The sequence below is a fragment of the Diabrotica virgifera genome, chromosome 3 (genome assembly GCF_917563875.1).
Source record: "Diabrotica virgifera virgifera chromosome 3, PGI_DIABVI_V3a".
In the NCBI taxonomy this organism is placed as follows: domain Eukaryota; kingdom Metazoa; phylum Arthropoda; class Insecta; order Coleoptera; family Chrysomelidae; genus Diabrotica; species Diabrotica virgifera.
The window spans coordinates 110,656,451-110,674,534 of record NC_065445.1 but is presented as its reverse complement, the minus strand read 5'-3'; the positions used below and the strand labels follow the sequence as shown (position 1 = coordinate 110,674,534).

Genomic DNA, 18,084 nt, shown 5'->3' with positions numbered 1-18,084 from the left:
GGTATATATTGCCAATTCCGACTATATAGCCTGTTCCCTTTGACTCAGTCGTATGCCTGTTTGAACTCTACAAACACGTTGTGAACATCAATGGCATACATCTTACACTAGGTAATAATAATAGTCTCCCATAATACTGCTACCGCGGCTTTGGGATTATAGCAGGGTAGTCTGCTACCTCTTGGGCCTACGGTATACAAGATAACAGAGCCAGTGCTACACTTCAACCGCTTATTATTACCCCTGGTTTTACCCAAGGTTCTCATTTTATTCATGCTAAATCGACCTGGGGTCTGCAGATATTTAGAAATATTTGGATGTTCTAGTCTGGGATTCGATCCGTGACCTTCTACGTGGAAGTCAGACACTCTACCGCCTGAACTTTCCAGCATTCATTACACTAAGGTAGTTTTAATAAATTCAATATGAAATTATTAGTGCACCTCAAACTCTCTAACGACTTTAAGACTATATTTCTAAAACCAAACAAATCCTATGCCAAAAGGACACAAGGAAAGCTCTAGGAAGGAAAAATTTAAGGTTTCACTACATTAAAACAACTGTTTGTAATAGAAACTAGGAGGTTTAATAAACCTTAAATAAAAAAACACGAACAATAAAACGGAAAAATTATTCGCAAACAATTTGTCTTAAATTATATTACTTCACAAAAAATAATTACAATTAGCGAGTGTCATTCCCATTCTGTCGTTCCTGGGGGTTTTGGTGTTAAATCGTAAAGCACTCTAGAAATACCCGGTATTTGCACCACTTCCTGTACCATTTTTTGAACCACCTGCAAAAAATATATATTTTAGAAACAATTTTTTAATGTGGTTCTAGGGGAGGAAATAAAACACTAAAATCGCCTATAACTTTTTTAAAGTAAGACAGATCGTTATGAAACCTTTCGTTTCTGATGTATCCAATTACAGACCGGTATCTTTGTTATCCAATTTTTCAAAGGTTTCGAAGTAACTGTATATAATCGTATATACCCTTCTGTTAGGGGATGGATATCACCTTATCAACATGGCTTTATAGATAAACGCTCTACTGTATCAAACTTAGCTGTAATAACTCAATATATTTCAGATGTTTTGGATGTACAAGGTCAAGTAGATGTAATATATACTGATTTTTCCAAGGCGTTTGACAAAGTTGATCACAAATACCTTCTCTTTAAATTATCAAATTTAGGATTTTCTGGAAACATTTTAAAGTTACTTGAAAGCTATTTAATAGGTAGGAACCAATTTGTATCATATAATGGTTTCACATCAGAATTAATCTTTACTACATCCGGCGTTCCGCAGGGATCAACTTTAGGTCCATTGTTGTTCCTATTATACAGAGTGTCCCGAAAAGATTGGTCATAAATTGTACCACCAATTCTGGGGTCAAAGCACACAAAAAAAGTTACAGCCCTTTGAAGTTACAAAATGATAATCGATTTTTTTTTCATATATCGAAGAGATTTTTTTTTATTGAAAACGGACATGTGGCATCCTTATGGCAGCAACATCTTAAAAAAAAAATTAAAGTGAAATTTGTGCACCCCATAAAACTTTTACGGGGTTTTGTTCCTTTAAACCCCCCCAAACTTTTGTGTACGTTCCAATTAAATTATTATTGTGGCACCATTAGTTAAACACAATGTTTTTAAACCCTTTTTGCCTCTTAGTACTTTTTTGATAAGCCAGTGTTTATCGAGATATTTTAAATATTTGTCGAATCCACCACATATTTTATAGGATAAGTATGATTATAGACACCTGTTAATAATCTGAAAATTTGTTTATAACTTAGGTACATTTTTAGGTATACAGTGGAACCTCGATTATCCGTCAGGGCACCGGACCCAGGGTATGACGGATAATCCAAAAGACGGTTAACAGAACATTAACAAAACTTAATTGATCAAACGACTAGGTGACACAATCAATGTTCGAATTTGAATAAAATTTAATTATGGTGACACACAGATATTGACTGTAATAATTATTGTGCTGTGCATTTTTATTTTCAGCTTGCCATTCTAAAAATAGAATTTTAAAAGCAGGGTATCATTTATCACCTATTTAAATTGAAATTTAATCCAGAGTTCTGAATAAGAACAAAAATTATTTACATAAAAAAATGCGGTGGTGGCATAACTGCACGTGTACATTTCAAGGAATTTCGTTTGGCTTATCGCAATGTTCAAACAAAATGAATTGATGACTAAATTTTTACTTATGTAGTTAATATTACTTATGTAGGTATGGACCCTGACGGTTAACAGAGGTGACGGTTAATAGAGAGACGGATAATCGAGGTTCCACTGTATTTTGAAAAAGAAGCCACATCTCGATAAAAGGTGACATCAAAAAAAGACTAAGAGACAAAAAAGTTTTAAAAATACTGTGTTTAACTAATGGTACCACAATAACAGTTTAATTGAAACGTACACAAACATTTGGGGGGTTTAAAGGAACAAAATCCCCACAAAATTTTTATGTAAATATATTAAAAAAGAAGCCGCATCTCGATAAAAAGTGGCTCGAAAAAATACTAAGAGGCAAAAAAGTTTTAAAAACGTTTTGTTAACTAATGGTACCACAATAATGAATTAATTGGAAGGTACACAAAAAATTGGTTTGGTTTAAGGGAACAAAACCCATAAAATTTTATGGCGTGGACAAATTTTACTATAATTTTGTTTTAAGATGTTCCTGCCATAAGAATGATACATGTCAAATTTGAATAAAAAATCTCTAATAGTTTTCGATATATTGAAAAAAATCGATTTTCAGTTTGTAACTTCAAAGGGCTGTAACTTTTTTATGAGCACATTTGTACTAAGGTAAGTTAGGTTCAACCTAACTATTTTTGACCCCAGAATGTGTGGTATAATTTATGACTAGTGTGAACAACTAGCCCGAAAAATCCGGGACATGGCCCGAATTACGAAGTCGTGTCCCGGCGTCCCGGACAAGGCTTCCGGGCCATCCGAATTTTCAACGTTTTGGTAAAATTCCGTATTGAAATTTTTAATACATCATTCTTCTAAGAATTCACATCAAATTGAATTGGTGGGACCAAAAAAAGTCGACCATTTCTAGACTGTTATACTAAGCGAACGGCTACACGGGCGAGAAATTGACGCTAGCAGTAGCCGTAAAACTAACTTAAGGTTCCGCGGAACGGACTAGGAATAGCCGAACTGTACCGACTACAGGACTTGTGCGTAGTCGGTTCAGTTCGGCTATTCCTATTCCGTTCCGTGGAACCTTAAGTTCATTTTACGGCTACTGCTAGCGTCAATTTCTCGCCCGTGAAGCCGTTCGCTAATACCACATCCAAAACGCATGCATTTTATATCGTCGTATTATTATAGTTCTACGAAAACTCTAACTCTGGACTTTTTCCGGATTCTGTATTTTAATTATCGTCTTCTGAAAAGACGATTTAAAAACATGAATATCAAATATGTAATGATAATCATATTTTAACCCAAGGTTCAATTTACATGAAAATCCAACATTCGTTGATTTTCTAATTTTTCGTTTTTTTGAGAACGATTTCCGGCTTGAAAGTCGAAACATCAAAAACAAAAAAAGTCAAAAAACAAAAACGTAATTATCATTACAACCCATTCCATCAAAAAAATGTTTGTCAACATAAAAATATTAAATAATCAATAAAAGGATGATATTAAAGTTTTATATTTAAAAAAAATGGCCCGATTTTCATTGAAAAGTCCCTAATTTTAGGTAGTTTTTTCAGTCTTGTCCCGAATTCGACTAAATTGAAGTTGGTCACACTATTTATGACCAATCTTTCCGGGACACCCTGTATATCAACGATTTATTTTTAGATATCAATAACAGAAAATTATGTTTTGCGGATAATCTTAAAATATACTGTGAAATTAAAACAATTGCTAACTGTATAGATTTGCAGAACGATCTAAATTATGTAGATACTTGGTGTATAAAAAACAAACTTTTTCTTAATGTCAATAAATGTAAAGTAGTAAGATATTCTAGAACGGAAAATAAGGTTGATTTTAATTATGTAATTCAGGGGTCAGAACTGGAAAAATGTAAGAGCATTAAAGATTTAGGAGTTATATTTGATTCAAAATTAACCTTTAACCACCATATTGACCAGAAAGTATCTCATGCTATGAAAATGTACGGTGTTATCAGAAACTGTAGAAATTTTAGCGATTAAACTGCTGTATCTATCGTTAGTGCGAACAAAACTAGAATATTGTAGCTTCATTTGGTATCCTATTTATAAATGTTATGCAACAGATTGAAAAGGTACAACGGAAACTTTTAAAATATTTAGCATTTAAGGTTGATGGAGTATATCCTGCCTATGGTTATGATTACGATTTGTTATGTAACAGGTTTGATATTTTTTTTGAAAAATGGCTTTGGCAGAGCCAATTAGCCAGGTTTGATATTGTAAGTTAGTTAAGAAGAGTTCTATTTTCGGTTTCATTTTTATTTAAGTTGTTACACTGATATAGTTGTATCGACTGCAGTGATATATCAGACGAAATTAGATTTAATGTGCCACGACTAACTTTCAGGTCAACTATCGTGTTTACTTGTTCACGCGCGAGAACAAACATGTTATTACTAAGTCACCGATTTATGTTATGTGTGATAACTATAAAAAAATATGCAACCATTGTGATATTTTTTCATGCTCAATTAATCATCTAGTTGATACCGCATTGGTTTATGGAGTACCTTAAATTGTTAATTTTTTTTATTTAGTTTTTTTATTTCTTATTTACATAGTGATTTCTTTAATTAAATTGTTCTCACTCTTTATTTTCAACATACTGATTGTATACTAACTAAAAAATGTATTCCAAATTTTTACCCCAGAAATGGGAAACTGTTGGGTAATAAAGCTATTATTTATTATTTATTTATTTATTTCGATTTTTCGATTTTATTTATTTATTTCGATTCGGGAGAGCTTCAAGAAAATTCTTGACCACTTAGCCTGAAGGACAAATAAAAATTGCAGTTTGGTAGGCGGAAAATGCATTGTGTTGTGATCCAGACTTTGTCACGATCCCTTGTTTATGGAAATTCACACCTCGACCAATAACACCCCGATGAAGAAAAATAGGAACGAGTCTCCTGGAAAGATTGTACTACGACCTACATCCCGTTTCTTTAAAAAACGTCCTGCAATACCATTATTTTTACTTTACAATTTTACTCTGGAGACATTCATTGTTAATTGTGCTTTTTATCGTATTTTTGTGGTCTCCAGAAGGGTTACTGTATCACATATTGTGATATTTAACACTTTAACTCCCAGGGCATAATTTGAAAAACTTTATGCCGACCCATTATACTTTTTTGATATAAAGACATGAAGATTAATATTAAGAACAATTTAAACACATTTTTGTTAAAACAGGAACATGATTTTTCAAAAAAATAAGTGTGGTCATATGTGGTACACATGGGCTGGCAAGAAATACTTGACTAATTTTATTTCGAACAACCCATATGCACCTTATATTTTATGTCCGACGGTGCATAGATTCAATAATAAGTCAAAAATGAATAACCATTTTCAATTTCGTTGCAAAACGAAAATACAGCTGCACTATATTCTAGTCCAATCACAGAGTGCAGCAAGCACCTCTACCGGTTTCGAAACTTATTAGTCTCTCATCAGGAGGCACATATGCTGCCCTCTCTGATCCAACCAAAACAAACCACGGCGTGCACTCCCGGATTGCAACGAACGAAATGGCATAGATGCCCTAGCGGCAACTGCTAGCAAAAGACTAAGTTTTCACTCTAATGGCATATAAAACAACATAATGTTACTCTACATCCTACCAGACTGAAAGCAATGGGAACCTTCTCTGGTTACACCTCCGAGGCTTCTACAATTTGCAAGCCATACGGATGCCGAGACTAAGGAAGATGAGGGAATTTTACTATATTCACGTCCAATCTGCTCAGCGCGGTAAAGTTCCAACGAGAATGGTTCCCTTCGTACTCCTATCAGAGTAAACATGTAAATCAAAAATGATTATTCATTGGAGCCAAAGTGTTAAAAGTTGAACATCACTTTGATGTACAATTATGGATTGTTTTTGAAATTACTGTTATATACAGTTCACGTTGATCGATTAAATTACATTACATACCTCAACAGGGATTTGTTTTCCTGGTATAGCTGGTACGCCAGTCATGAAGTCCTGGGTACAGAAAGGACGCAAAACCACTGATCTTTGACACGAAGGAATTCTTAACGCTTGATCCCTATCGAAATGCAAAGGAATAAGCACAATCGGCATTTGACTAATTGATCCTGAGTATCCGCTATTATGTAGTATCTGAAAAAGAAAATGCATAGTGATTTACGTGGAAAAATATAATTTAGCTTTAGATTTTGTATAGTAATCGTTGGACTGAAAAGTTCGTAGGCTAACATAGAAACAATTTTTTTTGATAAAATTTGATTTTATTATTCAATAGTTAGTTACCTTCGAGAGCGATACAACGATTACATACAATTTCTCAATTTTACTATTACCATTTTTATAATACAATTTGTCTTTTGCCTTAAAATAAGCGCCAATTTCGGCGATTACCTCTTTACTGGTGCTAAATTTCTTTCCAGCGAGCATTCTCTTGAGGTCAGCGAACAGGTGGAAAGCAATTCGAAGCCAAATTAGTGAAATTTTGCCATCGTTTTCATTGATTTGTGACACGGTGCGTTGTCTTGATGAAATAGCATTTTCCTCTTCAAACGGGGCCGTCTTTTCGCGATTTCGTCCTTCAAACGCTCCAATAACGCAATGCAACAGTCGCTGTTAATGGTTTTTCCCTTTTCAAGATAGTCGATGAATATTATACCATGCGAAATCCAAACTACTGATGCCATAACCTTGCCAGCCGACTGTTACGTCTTTCCATGCGTTGGAGTCGGTTCATCACGTGCAGTCTACTCGGCTGACTGTCTACTGAACTCCGGTGTGAAATGATGGAGTCATGTTTAATTCATTGTAACATATCGACGTGAAAATTCGGTTTTGTTACGATTGAACAGCTTCAAACACTTCAAACACAGAATCATCAATTCGTTGTTGTTTTCGATTGATTGTGAGCTCTCGCGGCACCCACTTTACACAGAGCTTTCGCATGCCCAAACGTTCATTTGACATCGTTAACGAGTCTCAGCTATCTCGAACTTCACTTTACGGTCATCCAAAATTATTTTGTGGACTTTTTTGACGTTTTCGTCAGTAACAGCCTCTTTGTTTAGTCATGTTTAGTCATAAACGACTATGTTTAGTCAAAGGGGAGAACTTTTATTAATAATTAATGAATATAAATAATATTCAAAGGCCCATGTCTCCAAAGATGGAAAAGTTAGATGGCGATGCATCAAAAAAAGGTGTCAACAAAAAGTGTACACAAAGGAAGGTGATGAAAATTACGTTATTCTTGAAAAAGCATCGGTGGAGTTTAATCATGCTCCAGATATCCACGTTGACCGGCAAATTTTTAGTAATTCTACAAAGAGGAAAACTGTAGAAGATATATGTGAACGACCTTTAAAGATTGTCCACAAGGAATTGAGGAAGGAAAATTTCAGCAATTTACCGCTGACGACGAAAGACATTTCTTGCGTTCGAAGAAATATCTATGCTTCAAGACGAAAATCCACACCATCATTGCTCAAGTCACAGGAAGAAGTTCTACAAGTGTTAGTGAACTTAAATTTAAAAACAAATATAGGTGAAAACTTTTTATTATCTACGAAAAATAATTCCGCAATTTTTAGTTGTTTCACAAATCTTTACTTTTTGTGTAATGTAGATTCTTTGTATGTAGATGGAACTTTTCAATACTGTTCTAAATATTTTTGTCAGATGTTTACTATATTTACTATATTTATACATGGCTACAAAAATGGTTTTTATGTTCCTCTAGTATTTTGTTTGTTACCAAATAAATCACAGCAATCGTACAAAAGTACTTTTGATACGTTAATAACAATATGTACAGATTTGAATTTAAATTTCAAACCGAAGCGAACAATTTCTGATTTTGAAATAGCAATTCAAAATGCAGCCAAGTTAGTGTGGCCCGACATTATTATTTTTTGTTGCAAATTTCATTTAACACAAAATTGGTACCGAAAAATTCAAAATTTAGGTTTGTCCTCGGAATATAAAAATCAAACTGTTATTGGAAAATATTTAAAATTGTTTTTCGGCATTCCTTATTTAGATCCAAATGATGTTGGTGACTTTTTTTCTGATGCACTTTTTAATATTATGCCAGAAGATGACAGAGTTTTGCAATTTTGTGATTACATAGTTGATAATTATTTAACGGAAGATTCATAGGTCTGGATCCCGCGTATGAAAAAAAGTTGATTAATAGCAAGCTGAAAATTTGTTAATAGCTTAAGGGTGTCTAGTCGGATAAACTTTGATATATGGGAACACTGTAACAGGGGCAGTTTTAATTGTGGAACAGGTTAAAAATTCGGAACGGTCAGAACACGAAAATGGCACATTTATTTTGTACGACAGAACAGACATAAACTCTCCGAACAGAGATTAAACTCTCATGCAAAAATCAGACTGCTATTTATCACCTGTCATAATTCCTGTCATTTGACATATTCTACATGTTCCATTCATTAAAACGCCAATTTGGTGATAAATAGCAGTCTGATTTTTGCATGAGAGTTTAATCTCTGTTCGGAGAGTTGTCTGTTCTGTCGGACAAAACACATGTGCCGTTTTCGTGGTCTGACCGTTCCAAATTTTTAACCTGTTCCACAGTTAAAACTTCCCCTGTTCCAGTGTTCCCATATATTAATGTTTGTCCGACTAGACACCCTTAAGCTAATAACAAATTTTCAGCTTGCTATTAATCAACTTTTTTTTCATACGCGGGATCCAGACCTATCAACATTTCCACCTTACATGTGGACTTTAAATTCATCCTCTCTTATATTTAATACAAACGCACGTGAATCATTTCACTCGAAATTTAACGAATGTTTTTATAAATCACATCCTGACATATTTAAATTTACAGACATTTTGTTAAATTTTCAAGCAGACGTAATTAGTATATGTGAAAATTAGAACTGCACATATATTCGAAAAAAAACTTGATAAAACGGCAAAAAGAAAAGTTGATTTTATTGAAAATAGGCTAAATGAACATTACGTTAATCAAAACATTACTAAATTACTTCATTAACCTTCGGATGACCAAGCGGGGGAAATTGTGACCCCAGCGTATGTTTTTCTTTAATAAATTCAAAAGTATTTTCAATTTTTAACTCATTATTTTTTTATTTGACTTTAATATCTTTCTAGATATCCTCGTATTTTGAAATAAAAAAAATTCCCTATATTTTACGAATAAAAAATATATTCTGAAGTTGATCTTTAGTAAAATACCGTCTATTATGTGTAATTCCAAGTAGTTTTACGCTAATAACGTCGACTTTGCAAAGTAACAAGACACTTACTCAACATACACACTACACATGACACTAATACTCATGTTGTGACTAGCTGAATGACATAAAGTCCATGCTAAAAAAAAAATTTAAAAAAAAACTTCATTTTTTTGTTAATTGTCATTTTTTACCTGGGGTCATTTCCCCCCCCCCCCTTAGTCATCCGTGTAACAAAAAAAGGTTGGTCATCGGAAGGTTAAGTCAGTTTGCAATTATTATGCAGCTAACTTTTAGAGCCAAACCACACGGACCACGCTGCAGCGCTACTCTGTGGATCCACAGAGTGGCTGACGATGATTTACCGTGGGCTCTTATGTAGAGTGGCCGGCTCACCCCACACGAGCGAGTGTAGTCGGCCACAGTCGCTCGCATAAGAACCCACGGTAAACTACTTTTGTGGATCCACAGCATAGCGCTGCAGCGTGGTCCGTGTGGTTTGAGGGTAAAAATCTAAAATATAGTGTTCACTCTTACTTATTTTAATCACTAACCAGACATTAGAATTAAGCATTGTTATTGTTTAACTGTAGTTTTTGTTATTGTATATAAGTTAAGGTAGATTTATAAATAAACTTTATTCGATTATATTGTTATAGTTTCATTATTTAATCATTAAAAATTCTCGCTCGTGCTTTGGGAATTAGGTTCCTTTTTGAATACAATAAAGTAAAATAAAAGCTATATATTATGTTCACAAAAATATTATCTAAGTACCTAGTTAGCGTGGGGCAGTTCGTAGTTACTTTTAATCCTACTATAAAACTGAACCCATTAAAATCTAGGTAGCGTGGGGGAGTTCGTAGTCGCCCGTTTATCAAGCCAAGTCTTGGCTTTAACAGCATTTTTTCGCCAAAAAGCAATGATTATTAAGACTAGAAATTATCAATTTTTTAAACTAACACAACTTGCTTCACTCAAAATGCTATTCTTTTTCTCATGATCATCTTTCAGTGCGTCACAGTTTTTCGATTTCTCTCTAACGCATTAAATTGTATGTGACAGAAAAAAAGGCACGTCTGGGAATACTTCGGTAATTATTCTAGTTCGGTGATTATTCTAGTTGTCGATAGATGGCGCCATAATCAAAAAAGAATTATTTATTAAATAAAATAATAATATTATCAATATAATCTGTACAATTTATAAGACTATACAAATGAAAGAAAATACCATTTTATAAATGCAATAGACACAATTGATTTGGTTTTATTCCAAATTGAAAATAAAATTTGACAACTGTCAGATTTAACTAAAATGTCACGTTAGAATAAATGTCATAAATATGTATTATCACGGACTTACCTTTTTTTCTATAATTTGTGACGCACTGAAAAATGTTCATGAAAAGGAGAATATATCTCATAAACTCACAGTTCGACAGCTGTCAAATTTATACACGCATCTTTTGAAGGTTAGGGCTGGCTATAAATCATATTATGGATTTACCAGTAGTGTCAGCCTACGACCTTTTCATCCTATCTTATAAGAATAAAATTAAACTTACCGTAGTTGCGACATCATCACATTGCCTTAAAGTACCCAAAACGTGAGTAGTGAGATAAGTAAGTGTGATATCTGGCAGTGGCTCCTTCACGATACCCCCAAATATGTAACATACCCTATTTACATTTCGGCATATTCTTGGTATTAGAGAGGATAAGAAAGCCAGATCTTCCCAATCGGGTTCCTTGTCGGCGGATATACCTACTACATAGTTATAAGACCGACAATCCCCTTGAACTCCAACGCTACGAATGGGAAGAAGGGTTGCTGCTAATTTTTGTTTACTAGAAATTTGACTTAAGATATCCCTAAAATTGATAATAAAAAGTAAATATTTGTTAAAAAATAAATTATTAAAAATAAATAATTCGGAAAACTCCTGAAGTAAAAACTACACTCACCGGCACAAAATTCCGCCACCCAAAATTTTTATTAAGTTCGACAATTTATAACTTTATTATTTGTACTCCGATTTTCAAGATCCTTACATCAGTTTATAGGTACATGTTTTGGTGTCGTTTGTTATTATTTCGGTAACAAAAATTTTTTGATTAGATGGCATTATACGGGGGTGAATGGAAGCATTGTATTTTCTCCTAACTTTAAAAAATTCTGTGGAAAAATTGGAGGGCTGTGTAACGGTCCACCCGTTATAATATCATTTTTAGCTCTTTCATTATTTTTTATAATTATTTTCTCTTGACCTCCCAATTAATTTCTGTAACTTTCTCGTAAAGAACTACTTACGTGACGTCATACCTCGGTGATGGAACGTACTATGTACGCCACCTATCGAGAATTATTTCGTGTTCTGAGAGAGTTTGACGTTTACCATAGGGAGAAGCACATTTTGCTCCTCACTTGACTCGTGGAGCCGAAATAGTGAAGTACCAGTACCCAAAATGGCGGAGAATATCTCCATAAATTAATTAAGTTTGTCTACAGTTCTGTTTGTCGTTATATAAATAATATTATAGTACCCAGCTGTGTCGTGAACCAGGGAAGATGGCAGTCCACTAGGAGTTTATTCCCGGTAATTATTTACTTTTTATATAGTCAGGTTTTTTATGACCGCTTAAGTATATCGGTTTTGTGAAATATGGGATTCTCATTGTTGGATTCAAATCAATTTCTATTTGGATTTTATATAGATTAATCAATCTTTATTTAAGATTCCGTCCACGAAAATTCTATATTCTTTTTCTAATATTTTGTTAACATAACCAAACATATGAATTTCTAAATTAATGTTGGAAATAATCCAATTTGCACGCCCAAAATCTTTAAGTAATACTCATTCAGAGAAAATATACACCTTAACTTTTAGCTATTTATCTATAGGTATCTTTGATATCTGTATATTTTATTGCAACACCTAATAAGTATCTTATAATTATTTTAAAGAAATCATATTTATTCCTTACTGTAATTTGAAAATATCACATATTTCGCTCTGAAGGTCAAATTTGGTCAAGTACTATCCAATAATGAAAGTTTTTCTTGTATGTTAATGGCCCTTTTTTACATTAAAATCTATACTAAAAACCACTTCTTAGTTTCTCTTTTTTTTCTCCTTTGACTTTTTCCTAGACTTTGACATTGAAACTAAGACTGGGAAATATTTGTTTTAGCCTTTTGGGGAAATAATATAAAACGAACATGATAAATCATAGACCCTCACCCACCTGAGAGGAACCTATTCCGGCTACATAGTCAGTCACCTGGGAGCAAGCGAAGCGTTCCAGCTTCATTTTCTGTCTACACCTGTGCTTACAGGAAGCATGGTTTGGCACTATCCTCGTGCTCATTTTCTGGGAACCTTTTGGTTATACATTTGAGGAATGGGTTTGTTTGGGAACACTCAGTTTGGTGATTTGAGTAACTTTTGTGTTCTATATTTCGGACTTTTGGTAATGCACTATGTTTATTAATATTTTTTCAGATTTAGCTGCCTGTATTTTTTATATAACATATTTGTTTATTAATGTATTAGGTTCCCAAACTTATTTACGATCATATGGTACGTTACATTGTGCACAAGGTAATCAGTCCCAGAAAATTAGGTTTTTATACTTTATTATTGGTTTGATATTTATTTTGTAATATTAATTGCTTGTTCCCAAATATTTTATTGTTCATTTACTTATCTTCATTCAGTCGGTAAATTCAAGTAGGTTTCATATTATATTTCTTCGCTTCAATTTTATTCATTAATTTTTGCTTAATCCATTATAGTATTTTCTCGTAATCAGGCTTGTGCCTATTTATTTGTATTATTTTCATCTTCGTCGGTTTCAATTTAGTGGTACGTAGCAAGCGTACTATAACCATTTGGTATAAGTCTCATGTGAGTTGTACCCTATGTATAAGTAAGAGGTATATAATTTTGTACATACATATAACAGGACTGTTATTATATGATATATCATATTTAGCGTTAACTTAACTTTTGTATAACTTGTCATGTTAGAGTCACATTCTATGCATTGTTTAACTCAGAGATTGTCAACAATCTAGTAGTTATTTTTAATAAATATTTATTTATTTTGTATATCAGTTATTTCTTATTATTCCTTTATATTCACATTTACTCATATATTTAATATTGGACAGCAGTGTAAGATACCTGGGAGAATGATCGAAGATCATTTTCATGGCGCCCATGATTTGTTAGTTTATTTATTTTGTTCGTCTTTAGCAATTATTCATCTTCATTCATTTTCAGTACATTATTCTTATTTTATTATTTCATCTTTTAGTCATCATTACTATCTACTTAAAGCCACTGTTCTTCGACAGGCATGCAAACGAGCTGTATCCATCCTTGAGTGTCAAGTTGTTCTCTTGCATCTCTTGCTAGCCAATTCTATTCAGTTGCCTCTGTCTCTACATCCTTCCACTTTCCTCCACCAATACTACTGAAAAGTAGTATTTTTCCTACTGCGGCTTCTCCACGTAGAAGCCACTTCACTCTCTTCTTTACATCCCATCTATTTTCATTTTGTCCGACTAGTTATCATATTCCCTTTTTCTACTTCTGTTGGAGTTTATCCCCCTCTTTACATTCACTCCAACAGAAGTACTTCTTATTTGTTTCAGCTGATTTTGTTACATACTCCTTTGTATTATCCTGGAGATATTCCTAAGATTTTTATTTTTGAATTATCCGAATATATCTTTTCTTGTAAGAGCTGTACATTTTTTTGTAAATAAAAACACTGATTGACTCATACACATAAATATCTTAAATAGAAGTTGGATTGATAAGATTAGAATGGCCCGCATGCAGCCCAGATCTCAATCATATTGAGCATTTACGGGATGAATTCAAAATAGCTATTCGCCGTCTGCTAGGCCTCCAGAGAATTTGGTACAGTTATGGCACTGATAGAGGAATATCGGGCTATTCCCCAGGCAAGGGTGACACATTTTTATTCGATGCCAAACAGATTGCAAGCAGTCGGTGCTGCGAGAGGTGGACATACCCGCTATTGAATTGTTTTGTTTTGTTGTTAATTTTGTTTTGTTTTGTTAATTTTAGTGCGTTTGATATTTTTAATTAAGTAAACCTTCAAAGCAGTGTTTTTATTTACAGCTTTTATAAGAAAAGAGATATTCGGATAATTCAAAAAACAAAATCTTAGGGATACCTCCAGGATAATATAAAAGGAGTATGTAACACAATCAGCCCTCCAATTTTTCCACAAAATTCTTCAAAGCTAGGAGAAAATACGTTTCCATTCAGTCCCGTATAATGCCATCTAAGCAAAAATTGTTTGTTACCGGAATAATAACAAACGACATGAAAACACGTACCTACAAACTGATGCAAGAATCAAAAACTTTGGAAGACGGACTTTTGTGCCGGTGAGTGTATGTTGGGCACACATGGATGTCAAAAAAAATTTTGCGTAATTAGCCCATACATATGTTCCCGGTCAAACCCGATTTCAGGATAAACTAGTTTGGCCTAGGCTTTCAGTGTTTTTTATAAAAACAATAATATTATACCTCAATAATTATAAAAATTATTATTTAGTTTTCTATGGAGTACTTTGGTAACACTTGCAAAGTATCATTGCCTTTTTGCAATTACATCTGTTTGTGAAATACTTTTTGTTGCAGCTGCATTTGATATTTTTTTTTCAGATTAGAATTCGACATTTGCCTCTCAAACTTTTTGAGAGGTAGTAGATAGGCTCAAAATATCGTTAAGAGTTGCAGATACGAGAGATTCGGTTGGATCAGGACAATGTTTTGTCACCAAAGCAGTCAATGAAAAAATAAATCATAATTTGTATAGTTGAAGTATAATTATTGCTTTTATAAAAAAAACATGATTATTTTTTATAATGTGATTGTTTGTATTGCCTATTGTCAGTTAGTTTTAACAACGACCAATTTTATTTTAATTAAAAATGTTTATTTTCCTGTTACCTAGTTTTTTGTTCAGTTTATATAATTATTTTGGTTTTGTAGGTATACTATAATGTTTATACTATACCCTAATAGTTTGGCCTCGGACAAACTAGTTTGGCCTAGGCCAAAGTAGTTAATTCTATCGCGTTCAGGTTAAACTAGTTTGGCCTAGGCCAAACTAGTTTATCCTAACACGTTCAGGACAAACTAGTTTGGCCTAGGCCAAACTAGTTTATCCTAAAATCGGGTTTGGCCGGTAACATACACCCTGGTAAAAAAAATCCTGACACTTGCATTTTATATTTTTTAAATTTTGTCGGCGTATAGTGTTTTTACTGGCGAGGATGTAGACGTTAATAATAGAAATCGTTTATTTAAAACACTAAAAAAGTAATGCTAATGAAAATAAGTAACCCAAGTGAAAGTAACAAGTAACGCAAAAAAATTAACAGTGTTCGAAAAATTAAACAAAAGAAAAAATAAAATTATAATTGCCACAGTTGGCCGTTCTTTAGATTTAGTATCGGGGATCCTCTACATCTGCGGAGGATTTCTATACGCCTAGGCATACTTGCAAGTTGCTGAATCCGTTCTTGAGTTATATGCTTCCATTCTTCATTCAACTCTATTTTCAGCTCTTGAATCGTTTCTGGCAATGGTTTCCTCTTTTTAATCTTTTTCCCTAAAATGCCCCATGCCCATAAATGTTCTAATTCTAATGAATTCATGTCAGGACTACAAGCGGACTAATCCAAAACGGGAATTGCGACAGTTTTTAGGTAGTCCATGACGATTCGCGCAGTATGTGGACGCGCATTATTCTGCATAAATAAGATATATCCCAACGAAACAACATTGTCCTCCAGACACTATCGTATGTATATGTCTGCTGTTTCTTGCTCGATGAAAATTAATTGGATGCCCGTAGAAAGAAATACCCGCCCATACCATAATACCTTCGCCACCAAACTGCATTCTGGGTGAAATACAGCAAGGTGCAAATCGTTCTCCGGGTCTCCTCCATACACTTTCGCGCCCGTCTGGGAGATCGTAAGCAAAAACGGGACTCGTCAGAAAACATTACAACACTCCATTGCTGATAAGTCCAGTCTCTCTGATCATTCGTAAATCTAATCCAGTTAGCTCGATGAGCTGCTACTGTGTCTTGTATGAGAACGTAAACCACTTTCCTGCACGATTCTTCTTACAGTTCGTGCAGAAATATGAGTTCCTCGAGCTTTTAACAAACGGCTAGCGAGAAAATTTGATGTTAAAGACCGGTTCCGCAATGCGGATAAAAAAACGTTCATCACGCTGATATCTGTATCTTTTTCTGCACGATCCTGGTCTTCTAGTGTATTTTCCAGTCTGATGACACTTCGTAAGAGAATCACGGACGGTACTTTTGGCAATATTCAAATGATTTTCAATATAATGTATACTGAGACGATCTTCATGGAATGCCACAACCTGTGTATTATTTTCGGGAGTCATACTAACACGATTTGAAAACAGTAAACAGTGATCTGAATTTATCAGAATAACCGTGAAACTTATCGAAAATGCAATAAAAAATGCAAAAAATCTGAAGCGATCATTTAAAAACATAACAAGAGCCGTTTTATTGTTATGAATGAACGTTTTTTATTATTAATGTTTACGTTCTCCTCATTAATACCACTATACAATGACAAAATTAAAAAAAAAAAACAAACAAAATGCAAGTGTCCGGATTTTTTTTAACCAAGGGCCAGATTCTAATTCATTTCTAGGTCGCAATTTAATTTCGACTCCGCCATGAGGGTCGCAATTTATAGCGATTTAGCATTTTGATACTGCTCAGAATTTGGGTTGGTCCTCCGGTTTATTGGATTTATTGGTTATGCAACCACCGCGACGTTTGTTGGTAGTCTGGGTAAATTATCAAAAAAATGTCATTTTTGGGAAAAGTTACTTACCAGCTATTTTATTGCTAAAATCGAATCTTAAGATTGCACAATATTAGTAATATGGGGTATGACAAGTCCGCAGAAAGTGTGTTATTTTATTTATAAACAAATTAGCACTCCTAAATCTTCTTTTTTTTTTCAATTAGTGCTCTGTAACTCCTAAAATATTTCCTTTAAATCAAAAACACTCAAATAAAAATTCACCGTAATTTAGTTCTGCAAAGTTACTTTTTTTCCGATTTTCTTCAACAAAAATTTTCCTCGGAAAATCCGAGTTTTCTCAAAAAAATCTGCAATTTCCAATTAAAATTTTAGGGAAGTAATTATTTATCACTAATTAAATCAATTGGTGACATGAAAGATTTTTTATAGTACATTATATATCAGGAGGCCGGCGTCAATCTAACCAATGGTTTAGCAATAATTAAAATGTTAATTAAAAATTTCGGTCGAAATAATAACCAGAAAGATTATGATACACCCGAATAACTATGATTTTCGTATAAAAAAGCACTATACCTATTCAACGTACTTTACAGAATTGAAATTGGACTATTTGAGCGGTCTCAGGAATGTTATAAGAAACAATTGAAACAAGTTGAAAAGGGCACGGCTTCTGTGCCCTTTTCGAAGAAAAAAACTTGAAATGCGAAGAGTGGTTCCAGGTATAACCAGTCAAATTTGA

General features: G+C 33.6%; 1 protein-coding gene across 2 annotated transcripts in view; it reads right to left on the bottom strand.

Annotated features, from left to right (window-relative positions):
• Positions 1-563: 563 nt before the first annotated feature.
• Positions 564-18,084, bottom strand: part of LOC114332623 (GMP synthase [glutamine-hydrolyzing]) — an 88,568-nt gene continuing 71,047 nt past the window's right edge. For both annotated transcript variants that reach the window (XM_050646828.1, XM_050646827.1), the window contains exons 8-10: positions 11,033-11,339; positions 6,182-6,370; positions 564-796 (exon numbers count right to left, since the gene is read on the bottom strand). In XM_050646828.1, the coding sequence (XP_050502785.1) occupies positions 695-796; positions 6,182-6,370; positions 11,033-11,339 (598 nt within the window). In that variant the 3' untranslated portion in view covers positions 564-694. The remainder of the gene's footprint in view (positions 797-6,181; positions 6,371-11,032; positions 11,340-18,084) is intronic.